At 33.9% G+C, this 12,350-nt stretch overlaps 1 protein-coding gene across 1 annotated transcript in view; it reads left to right on the forward strand.

Moving 5' to 3' along the window:
* The window catches only part of Mdh1 (malate dehydrogenase 1), a 15,890-nt gene extending 3,758 nt beyond the window's left edge, over positions 1 to 12,132 (forward strand). The window contains exons 2-9 of the mRNA XM_010609753.3: positions 2,188 to 2,286; positions 2,660 to 2,756; positions 4,427 to 4,602; positions 6,107 to 6,229; positions 9,684 to 9,860; positions 10,402 to 10,515; positions 11,116 to 11,205; positions 11,801 to 12,132. Coding sequence (XP_010608055.1) covers positions 2,188 to 2,286; positions 2,660 to 2,756; positions 4,427 to 4,602; positions 6,107 to 6,229; positions 9,684 to 9,860; positions 10,402 to 10,515; positions 11,116 to 11,205; positions 11,801 to 11,926 — 1,002 coding nt within the window. The 3' untranslated portion in view covers positions 11,927 to 12,132. The remainder of the gene's footprint in view (positions 1 to 2,187; positions 2,287 to 2,659; positions 2,757 to 4,426; positions 4,603 to 6,106; positions 6,230 to 9,683; positions 9,861 to 10,401; positions 10,516 to 11,115; positions 11,206 to 11,800) is intronic.
* The last annotated feature ends 218 nt before the right edge of the window (positions 12,133 to 12,350 follow it).

Genomic DNA, 12,350 nt, shown 5'->3' on the forward strand with positions numbered 1-12,350 from the left:
AAAAAAAAAAAAAAAAAAAAACCTGCAGTTTGTTAGCGACCTGCTATTATTATCTCCATTTTACTATATGGAAACAATATAGAGATGTTAAGTAACTTGCCAAGAACGTATAGCTAATGAGATGTGGAACCTGGACATGAGCCTAGAAATTTGACTTCAAAGGCCATCTTTTTCATTACTACTCTCTACAGCCTTTAGCCCCATTTTAGAGAATTGGCTTATCCTTCTTCTTAATTCAAATGGTTTGCTAATAGGTTTCCTGGCCTAAAATAGTACCAGGTATCTAATAAGAATTCAGTGATATAGTGTCCCGTGTATGAACTCAATGAACTCAATGAGATAAATGTATCAGTTGATTAATAAAACTATAACTTAAAAATAATGAGATACTATTACTTATTATAGCCCCAAATATCATATATGGTACCTAAGTTCCTAGCCTTCTCGATGCAAGTATATATGAATAAATATCTTTCAAAAACTTTTTAACACATATTCAATATACTCTAAAATAATTCTGATATATTTATAATCTCTGCAATAGTACTTGCAAGATCCACCTATTTCTTCAGCAAATATTTGAGGTCCAACTATATGTCAGATGTTCTAGTTAGTTTAGATACAACCATAAAGTACTCCACCCCCCTAAAAATCAAATATAGCAGATGAGCTCCTGCCTTGAAGACCTTGCATTCTAAAGAAGAAGAGAGAATAATTGTGTCCTCTATTTCCTTCCCTTTTTCTTATCTACTCTACTTGACTTTAAGGGGGAAAGGAAAATGACAATAAAAAACATGTATGAGCCATAGTAATGACAGATCAGAATACAAATATGTAGTTTAATATAATAAAAAATAACCATATAGACTAACATTTAGTGCTCTTTATAAATCTAGTCTTTTGGAATATTAATATGTATTTTTTTAAAACTGACTTAGGAAACATTTTGTATATTTGGAGATAGGAAGAGCTGAGGAAAAGTTGCTTAAAAGATGAAGATGAGACGTAGTTTTCACTGGGAATTTGTTTTCTATTCACATGTTGGTTACATCTCTGAGGAAGAAGTGCACATATAGTCTGTTTGGTCAAATTTATTTTTCTGTAACTGTTGAAATTTCCTGATACTTTTTTTACCTTTGATTTCTTTCAAAACCATGTTGCTAAGTGCTGCTGACCTCAGTGCTTAGGGTTAGAAGGTTAAAAAGATCCTTCAAGCTCATCTAACCTTTTTCCATCTCAGATGTATGAGTCATCTGGAAGAGAGAATTTTGAATAAAAACAAATCCAACACTGCTGTTCCCCAATCAATTCAACTGGCCATTTCTCCATACAGGAAGGGATAGAGGTGACATAGTAGAGCCACATGTACCCAACACTGTCGAGGAAAGGAAAAGTTTACCTTGATTCTATATTTTAAAATTCTCTGGGCTTAATTTAACCTTATTTAAAGACTCAAGATCATCACTTTAAATCCCAATATTTTTCTTCCTTGTCTTATTCTGAGCCTGTTAAATTTATAAGGCTACTTTCAATATTATAACTATTACGCTTTTCATATGTGTCTCCATCCTTTCAAAAATAAGTTTTCTTTGGAATCAGGTTGTCAACTATCTCTATATATTACTGTTGTTACTTATAATTTATCATAATACAGACACTACCATTTTTTTCTTATTAAAAAAAGGCTTATTTTTCCTCTTAGGTAGTCAAGCTTTTAATTTTAAGTTTGGCCCAGTGTAAGTGGAAAGTTTTAACCACTGTTACTCCTCTGGCTAGTGTGAAAGATTCTAGTGAACAGATAAGAGTGGGAAATTTGTATAACAAGGATTTGTAAGGCTCTCCTGACCAGGGTTGTTATAGCCACATAATGCACACACTGAAATTGTTAGGCCTGTTTCAGTAATAAAATATCCTTTAAAAGATCTTATAAGCAAATGCAGGATAACACTTTGTGTACCTTATAGAGTCAGAGTTAAGTAACACCACAGAAAAGATGCAGCTGAAGGACACATGTTCTGTTGAGTTTTGTATACTGTATTTTCTGGAACAAGTAAGTTTTCTACTAAGATAATGCAAAGAGATTTTAAAATTTTACATTTGCTTTTAACATATGTGCTTTTATTAAAATCTTGAATCGCTAAGGTGAAATAACATTTTTAATACAATCTGAATGGATCTTTCTTACAGTCTGAACCAATCAAAGTCCTTGTGACTGGAGCAGCTGGTCAAATTGCATATTCACTGTTATACAGCATTGGAAATGGATCTGTCTTTGGTAAAGACCAGGTAGGGGCAAGTCTCTAAATCTTGGCATTAGTTTGAGAATGTCATTAATAAAACTCTGTATTTAGTTGCAAATAAAGCATAAAGTGGTGAAGGATTGGATAGACCCAATAAATGTAATAGTCACATTGCTATAAATAAAAGTCAGTAAAGTATTTTTATGCATCCCTCCAGGCACTGAAAACACTTTGCAAATCAAAACTATTCCAGAGATGTCAGTCATCTGAAAGTGGCATAGTGTTAGATACCTGCACTCAAAGTATTTATTACCTTTAAGTAATAGGAATTATATGCACATAAACAAAAACTGCAAAAGGACGTATTGTGCTAAATGACATGACCTACACTGACACTTGCTGTCCTTGCTTTTTGGCAGCCTATAATTCTTGTGCTGTTAGATATAACTCCCATGATGACTGTTCTGGATGGGGTCCTAATGGAACTGCAAGACTGTGCCCTTCCCCTTCTGAAAGGTGAGTTGGAGAGGAAGGATTACATACTATCCTATTATGTCTAAAGACTCCCAATTAGAAGTTATTTCACAGAAGTATTTTTTTAACTACTTTTTAACATGTATACCAGGAATAAGGGTAAATGTGAAAAACAATCAATGTCAAATAAATGGCTGCTTTTTCCTTAACATACTTATATATAGTTTATTTTACTAATTAGGTAAAATATTACACAAGGATTATATAACTGACACAGTGTACATTGTGTTGTTATTTAAAGTCTATTTAAATGTTAATAGCATCCTACAGAAAACTTTTTCAATTCTGAAGCAAACCCTCCTGGGCATTCTTGTATGATCCCAGTCCATCCACCAGGATGAAATACAGTATAAATTGGCCTAACTATGTACTATCTATTTAAAAAAAACACACACTAGAGTTCAACTGAGTGAGAATCATTGAACTCTTACTCAAATGTAAGATAAAAATTTTAAATTTGAAATGTTTGTTAAAATATCAACTCAGATTGTAAACTAACGACTATTTTTCTTTAGGTGTACTTTGTAATCTTTGGTAAAGATTAATCACTGATAACATTTTTCTAGAAGTTTGCACAAAACAATATAATATATTTATCTCCCAAGGAAAACCTTCCTTGAAGTTCATTTATCCTTTCAGTAAACATCTACTGGCATACAAATTCTACCATCTAAATCATTTGGTTGCATAGTTCTGTGAAAGAGCTGAGACAGCACCTAAGCTTTTCTGCTGGTTCCCTTTCTTTCCACATAATTCTTTTCCAAATCAACTTCTGTTGCTTTTTCCCAGCTGCATTCCCTTCTCTACTGAGTTCCCTCTACTGTCTAACGGGACCAGCTTGCCCTTTGGTAGCTTTGAATATGGCAGTGAAGGGAAAGTTCAGCAGGTATAAATGTGTGACTGGGAAGAGGAAAATGCGTACTTGTGTCCTCTCGCTGATATTCCTGCATATGCTTGGAGGGGGACTTAAAAAGTCTGACTGACAAGTTCCCTGGCCTAAAAATTTACCAATAATATGCTGACTATTGGCCATGGCTTTTTTATACAGTCAACAAAGGAGAGCAGATACATGTTCTTTAATCAAAAGGCAAGTTGTGTGTGTTTATTAGACTACATTGTGGCAGAATAGTTGACTGGACTGATGCAGACTAGAATTACAACCTTTCTAGTTTATGGTGATAGCTAATCTCTTTAAACCTCAGTGTCTTCATCTGAAAAATGTGAAGATTAAATTTATAATAGTAAAACTCTCTTAGCATTATCCCTGGTACAGTACTCAGTAAACATTTATTATTTTAAAATTTGTGATCTGTCTCTTAGACCTTGAAGTAAATGCAATTTAAAGTTTCAGTGAATTAGTTGCTTTTTTGTATTATCTGTTATAATAAATGTGAATAACAAATGTTGCTTTAATTAATTTAATTAATACTTTGTACCATATAGGATTAGGAGAGAATTTTTGAAATGAAATAATTATTAAATGAGAAGAGGAAAATAAATTTGTAGACATTTCTGCTGATGATATGCCCCAGGAATGTCTATCAGTGTGAGATATAATAGTAAATAGTTTACTATAAAGTGTAAAAATGATTAAATGTGAAAAATAAAAGTTCAGACTTGGGTATTTAAGTCATTCTGTACATTGTCCGTAGATGTTATTGCAACAGATAAAGAAGAAGTTGCCTTCAAAGACCTGGATGTGGCTGTTCTTGTGGGCTCCATGCCGAGAAGGGAAGGCATGGAGAGGAAAGATTTACTGAAAGCAAATGTGAAAATCTTCAAAAGCCAGGGTGCAGCCTTGGATAAATATGCCAAAAAGTCAGTTAAGGTAACCAATACTGTTAGGTTTGGCTTTTCATTTCATTCACAATAACCAAAACTGTTAGGCTTTTCATTACTTGCATTTGAAACTTGTGCTTTCAGCATTTAAGTGAAAAACTGTTTGCTTCCCCCTTTTTTTCCAGTTATGTGCAATGTTCAATAAATATAGAACTCCCTTTTACGGTCTTTTTCTATAAGTATAGAAATCTACAAGCAAAAGTGCTCATAAACATTTGCTCACTACTATGACACAGAAATTTAGTATTGATTCTTAAACTCATAAAGAAGACAACTTTCTGGTGCCTTTTTCTGTGAGGAAATACTTGTTCAGACATTTAAAGTTGTGTAGGTGATTGTGTAATCATTAACAGAAAATAATAAAATGTGTTGTGTAAAAAATCACAAGTCTTTTGGTAGAAGATTACAAGGCCATCCAGGCTGCCTAGATTTGTAGTACTGTTGACACAGTTATCCCGCCACTGCAGAATATCCTAGTTTGGAAAAAATACTCATCAACACTGGAGTACTTAGGGGCAATGAAGTAATATCTTAGCTGTAGCTTCTCAAATGAGCCAGTAACAAGATTAAAGTGTATATGTATAGAGAAAGAAAGGGAAATGAGGTGGGTGGAACAAATTGAGGAATGTAGATAAAAGTGATAATGGGACTCAATCTTTATACTTGCAGTTTTTCTTTAAATTTGGACAGTATTTCAAAATAATATTTTTTGGGGTTTTTTTGGTTTTGGTTTTGCTTTTTGGTTTTTGGTGTTTTGTTTTATTTTGTTTTTGGTACCGGGGATAGAACTTGGGTCCTTGCTCAAAATAATATTTTTTAAATTATTTTAGTAAAGATCCATATAACTTAAAAGTCCATGTATACATTTTCCTGTACCATGTTATAAATAATTCAATACTTCACCTTCCCAAATCAAAATAACTTGAGGTGTTTTCTGCTAAAGATTAACTCATTAGATCTGGGGGGAGAGAAAGTGACAAGCTGTATTTTAGCAAGTAGAACAGGAAATTCTTAAGGTTAGGCAAGTTGAGGAAGACATTTCATTCATAGAGAAAAATTGTTCTAAAACCCAAGTAGAAGGAAAATTATATGAATGAATCAAACTCAGAGATAGAGCCTTAAATTACTTGGTTTGTTTGTTTGGATTTGTGAGAATGGATGAGTAGGTAGATAAATGCTTTGGCTGTATTTTGGCATAAAAGCAAGGTAGAGAGACAAGTGTCTTAGAATTAATACATTGCCAAATGGAAAGTGATTTATATATGTAAAACAGCTCTATCAAAAATATTTTCAATACCACCAAGCACTAACAAGACAAAGTTTTTAGAAAGGAGGATAGAAATCTTCTACAAACTATAATGGTGTGTTATATATATAATTTAGCTTATACAAATTTAATATGTAGTCGACCTGTTACGTATTTTTCAGTCAAATTCTGAAATAATTTACTTAATAATACAGTTTGTAACTTCTGGGCCTCCCATGCATCCTAGGTTATTGTTGTGGGAAATCCAGCAAATACCAACTGCCTGACTGCCTCTAAGTCGGCTCCATCCATCCCCAAGGAGAACTTCAGTTGCTTGACTCGTTTGGATCACAACAGAGCTAAATCTCAAGTAAGAGAATGCCTTTTAAAGTCTTAAACATTTCAGCTTTAAAATGCTTTTAAAATAAATCCTGCTTTTTCCTTTTTCGTTTGTTTGTTTGTATATAGGAAACCATTTTATTAAATAAAAAGTAGATTATTATTAAATATATTAGACAAACTTAAAATCTGTTCTAAGGACCAGAAGTTGGACTTCATACTTAATTTTGTCTTTAGCTATATTTAAATTGCTAATGATAATTAAATGGAGTTATTGATAGTCTCTTAGTAGTTAGAACTAGTTACTAATGTAAATAATTTACATGATACTACATAATTTAATTTTTTCAGATATGTGAGATTATAAAATGAAAGACTTGACTTTTGTGTACTTGTGTTATTCTTTTTCCCTGCAGCTAAGCCATCAAGTAAAAATTGTAACATTTAGTTTTCAACTTTGTATCTTTTTAATATTCTGTAATGTTCAGAAAATTTTCTTTTTTCACTGCTTAGGAACTAAGCTTTAAATTGTTATAATTTTCCTTATCCCTTGGAACCTCAGGTAATGACACCAAGAAGTCAGGGACCAGGAGATTGACAATAGCTTTTCAAAAAGTTAGAAACCAGGCCACGCATGCAAGCTAGTTTTCTAGGATTTCTCAGCTCTTAACTGGTCCTGGTTCCCTTGTAAGTCAAGTGAAAGTTTTAGTTCTCAGACACAGCCTTTCCTTTTCTCTAGCACTTTTCATCCCTTTTCATCCTCAGGTCATCATTGCCACATGGGTCTATGAGTAGAGTGCTTTTGCTTCTACAGATGACATCTTTATTTAGTTTCAAGAAAACTTTTTTAACCAGAAGATAACATGAGGCTGAAGATGAAAAAACATCATCTTAAACTAAAAATTAATTTTTCAACTCTTGAAAGCCCAGTGATAGAGAAACAAATTTATATTTGTTAAGCTTCTACTGTAAGCTGAATGCCTTATATATAGTGTTTCATTTAATTTTTATAATAGATGTAATAAATATTTTATTATTATCCTTTTACAGGTAGGAAAACCTGGAATAAAGTCAGGGAACCTGCTCTAAGTCGTATATCTAGTAAATGATGGAGCCTCTTAGATTTGCCTGACTTGAAACAAACCCTGTGCATGTTCTTACATAATGAAATCAGGGACCAAATCTACTTATTGGCTCTGTGACATTGAGAAAGCATAGTCAAGCTATAAAATAGAATAATAATTATATCACCTCAAAGAGTTGTATGAATTAAGATCCATTTTAAGCCATAAGTATGGTACCTGTCTCATGATCAAATATGGTAAAAGTTGACTGGTCTTACTGTTGTTGATTTTATTTTTATTAAGAAATACATCCTGGGCAGGGAATATAGCTCAGCAGCACTGCACCTGCCTTATAATTGCAAAGTCCTAAGTTCAATTCCTGGTACCAAAAATAAAAGAGAGAGAGAGATGTACAGCCTGAAGTTGAAAAGAGCCACACCTTAGGAATATCTCCCTCAACATTTCAGTTAAATTAGAAGATCATAGGGATGGAAATGCTACAAATATTCCCTCAGAAGCTTAAGACAGTGGACAGGATCTGAGGAAGGAATGAGAGTTTGTTTGAATTACTGGAGGCAAGATGTTGTATGAGTTGCAGTTGTCAGTTCTTCATTGCTCTGTTGTTGCTTACTTAGCTCTTACAGGGGATAAGAGGTAAAATGACAACACTGACATTGCTTTTTGTTGTTTCATCTGAGGTTTTGTTGGAGGCAGACATTGGAATAATTCTGCTTCTAGAGGTATTACGGAGTGCTGTTTTGTCTCAGCCTGAAATGGTTTTTCTTTGGAGGGCAAAAGTCAAGAATGAGCCAAGAGGGGAAAAGCTAGCTCATCAGACTTTAACCATCTCTTCTGTCAGGAATTTACGTTCTTCACAGGCCCTTAGTTAGGTAGTGTTTCAACATGTCATTGTGGCACAGAGAGCTTTTAAGAAGCAGTTTCTTCCTCTTATAAAAGTTGTTTATCCAGTGAGAAAATAATAAACCTGAAGATACATTTTTATTACATGAATGTTGACTAGTCTTATGTTACTTGTTTTAAAACAGATCTTAGCTGCCTAGTAACTATTTATAACTTGCAGAACTCCCTTGTGTATTTGCAAATCAGAGCTATATGTATGTCTGCTGACAAGATAATTTGACAATACCAGTTAACTGGTATGAGGGGGAAGAAAATTACTAGGGCTGGGAATTAGTCAAAGTCTTTAACAGATCTATATGACAGACATGAAAAGTGTCTTAAGAATCAAGGAACAGTTATCCTAGGTGCATGTTAATTTAGACTAGCTCTAACATGAATGATAAAAATGACATCTGTTGAGTGCAAAGTACCTGGCCTTTGCTATCCAGACAGAACTAGATTAGCTAAAGAGATCAAAGGAGCAAGAGGGGTAGGCAGAATGAACAAAGAAAATGAGGGATGCCAAGAACTGTGCGGAAGAGGCCTACAGGCACTTTATCTTCATTTTACTTTGGAGAAGTTGAATCTGACATTCAAGGTGATTATGAGCTCTTAAGTTCTTGATTAAAAGCATCTTGGATTACTTGCCCAAGGTAATATAGATACAAGTCTTCATAAATCTATAAATATTTTAAATAATATATTTAACACCTTATAATAAAGTAGGCTTTGTATTAAGATGATTTTGCCCAACTGTAAGCTAAAATAAATGTTTTGAGCACATTTAAGGTTGGGTTGGCTAAGCTATGGTGTTCACTAGCTAGGTGTATTAAATACATTTTAACTTAAATTATTTTCAACTTAACAATAATTTCAGAATATAACTGCATCATAAGTCAAGGTGCATGTGTATAGATAGATGGATACACACATATGTGTAAGTTGTTATATTTAACCTCTTTTCTTTAGTGTCTTAACCTGTCATACTTCGGTGTGTGGGGTCATACTTTGGTAATGTGATTCCCTTCCAACTCCAAAATTTCATACATAGATCAATTGAATATTGATTTTTATTGGTGGATTATAAAAATTTCACCTAAATATGGGGAAAGTACCTAAAAAATACCTGATTTCTCCAAAGTGCTAAAGAGATATCTCCATGGATACATTAACAACCAAACAGAGATCATATTTATGTACTTATGATATGTTAACCTCTAGGATAATGTTTCATATTTGATAAATCTACTGTACTGTTAATCACAAATTATCAGATGGTCTTTGCTCTGCAATATTTTACTTAAAAATTCTTCCCAAAAATGTTTCATTAACCCAGTGAAGCCATTTTATGAAATTACCTAGCAATAAACTTTACATTTTTTATAAATCATTATATTGCTTGATATCCTCTTAAAATTTCAAAAGCTTTTTCATCTTTTCTTAAGGGACTTTTTCAAACTGGTCATAATTTGAAGTAAAAGTCATTTGTCTAATTAGTGTATTTCTTTTAAATTGGATTAGATTGCTCTTAAACTTGGTGTGACTGCTGATGATGTAAAGAATGTCATCATCTGGGGAAACCATTCCTCGACTCAATATCCAGATGTCAACCATGCCAAAGTAAAACTGCATGGAAAGGAAGTTGGTGTTTATGAAGCTCTGAAAGATGACAGTTGGCTCAAGGGAGACTTCATAACGGTAAGAAAATTCTGTGAGTTAACAGCCAAGCACAAAGAAAATCTGGAGAGATACACCACAGTGCTGATCTGTGTTCTCCTCAAGAGGTAGAAGGGAAACCTTAGAGCAGGTCTTTCATACTTGCTCCAAGAACTACTTAGTTTCTTTTGGCATCTTGGCATCACACAGCTGGTCAAAAGCCAGTATGATCTTACCTTTTGTGTAGCAGTTGAGATTGATTGTCAAAGTGGGAAAAATCAGACTACTCTCTAGTCACCTGGGTGTTCTGTTCTGTTTTGTTTTTTTTTAACCAAGATCCATTTATTTGTATAAAGTATATTGAGCATCCTATGGAAGTTCGTACTTTTCTGTCTTCAAAAAGATTGGTGGTTATAAGTGAATTAGGTTAGTAAAGTCAGCATTGGGTAGTTGCATGATTTTGAAGAAGGTATATTAAGCTGTGGTTGTAGCCTTTCACCTCAGGGTCAACTTGGAACTGATGAAAATTTTGCTAGCATAATCAAGTAACACCACTCGCTGCCTCTTGCCTGCTCCCACCCAGACTGTGCAGCAGCGTGGCGCGGCTGTCATCAAAGCTCGGAAACTATCCAGTGCAATGTCTGCTGCAAAAGCCATCGCAGACCACATCAGAAACATCTGGTTTGGAACCCCAGAGGTAAGGACTCAGTGTTGAGCACAAGCTACTCTTTGTTTTTGTTCCCTTACACTATAAAGTAAGAAGACTATAGCCTTAGCATTCAAGCCAACTAGGTCATTTCCCAGCTCATTTGCCTACAAATCAAATAACATTCAGAAAGTTACTTAACCTTTCTGAGCCATTTTATCATCTGTTACATGATAACACGTGATTGTGAGGATTGAGATTTTATATGGAAAAGTATTTTCTCCTTCACATTAGCAATTTCCTCATGTTTCTAATAAGGATTATGTTTCTCCAGCCTGCTTCACAGATAATGTGGAGGAGTAAAATGAGGTAATATGTATAAAAGTTATCTTGTCATATAAATGCTGGGTGTTGATCATTGTTCCTTTCCAGAAGTGGAGTTACACACCTAGTAAGAAAGTTACCTGGGGCTGGGGAATTTAGCTCAGTGGTTCCAGCACCTGCCTCACAAGCTCAAGGACCTGAGTTCAATCCCTGGTAGCAAAAAAAAAAAAAGTTACCTGATTTAATCTGATTTAATTTTGTTAGTTCATGTGTTGGTTGGTAAACTAATCCCTGTGCACTGTTAGAATGTATAACTTTTTTTTTCAGGGAGAGTTCGTGTCCATGGGCGTTATCTCTGATGGCAACTCCTATGGCATTCCTGATGATCTGCTCTATTCATTCCCGGTTGTAATCAAGGTAAGATGTTTTGAGGTGGAAAAATAGTTATATGCTTTTCTCAAAAATGGAATAATTTGGCCTAGAAAGCTATTCATTTATCAAACATTTTTTTCTGTTTTTTTAATGTGTATCACAACTACAAGTCATCAAAAGATTGAAATTAATTTGGAAAGCAAGATTCATCTCTTCCCACTAGATATATTATTACTTCTCTAAAATTAGATACCTGAAAATTATATCTTATTTCTAAATGATATAATAATTCTCAGTAGCGCTGTTCTTTATTATAACCATACTAACTCTTATCAGTGGTTTTTATAGATTTTTTCAAGATTTGATAGATTTTAAAGTCAGGTATTTACTTTTTATATAGAATTATCTGTTAATTTAAGATCTGGGTTCCAGGTTGGGGTGTGGTTAGTGATAGAGTGCTTCTTATCATGCACAAGGGCCCTGCGTTTGATCCCCAGCATTGAAAAAATAATCTGTATTATTTACTTATTTTTAAATCAATCCTTAAGGTGGGTACACCCCTAGACATGAATTCATATTAGGTTGGTGCTTGCTGGAAGATCAGTTGTAGTTTCATGGTAAATCTCTTATTTTCAAACAGAATAAGACCTGGAAGTTTGTTGAAGGTCTCCCTATTAATGATTTCTCACGTGAGAAGATGGATCTTACTGCAAAGGAACTGGCAGAAGAAAAAGAAACTGCTTTTGAATTTCTTTCCTCAGCATGACTAGTCAATCATTTTGATGTTACTAAATGCCCCAAAGCTGAGGAATCTAAATGTCGTCTTTGACTGTAGTACAAAACAATGCTATACTTAAATTACTTGTGAAAAGCAACACATTTCAAAGATTGTGTGCTTCTCAGTACACATTTGTGAGTAAAAGTCTATCATCATGCTGTTAGTGCTGCATCCTAAATAAAATATATTCAAGTGAAAGTGACTCAGCTTCAGAATTACTAGCTAATGAGTAGTATTTATTCAGAAAACAGACTCGCATGTTTCCCAGCTTGCTTAAGGGATTATCATTTTAATTGTTTAAAAAAAGAAAAAAGAAACAAAACTTTAGGGCCAGGGATTTAGCTCAGCAGTTCGGTGGCCTGCCTCGCAGGTCCTGAGTTTGATCCCCAGTACCAAAAAAAAAAAAAAAAAA

Source organism: Fukomys damarensis, unplaced genomic scaffold (genome assembly GCF_012274545.1).
Source record: "Fukomys damarensis isolate Sample0158 unplaced genomic scaffold, DMR_v1.0_HiC HiC_scaffold_2, whole genome shotgun sequence".
NCBI lineage: Eukaryota > Metazoa > Chordata > Mammalia > Rodentia > Bathyergidae > Fukomys > Fukomys damarensis.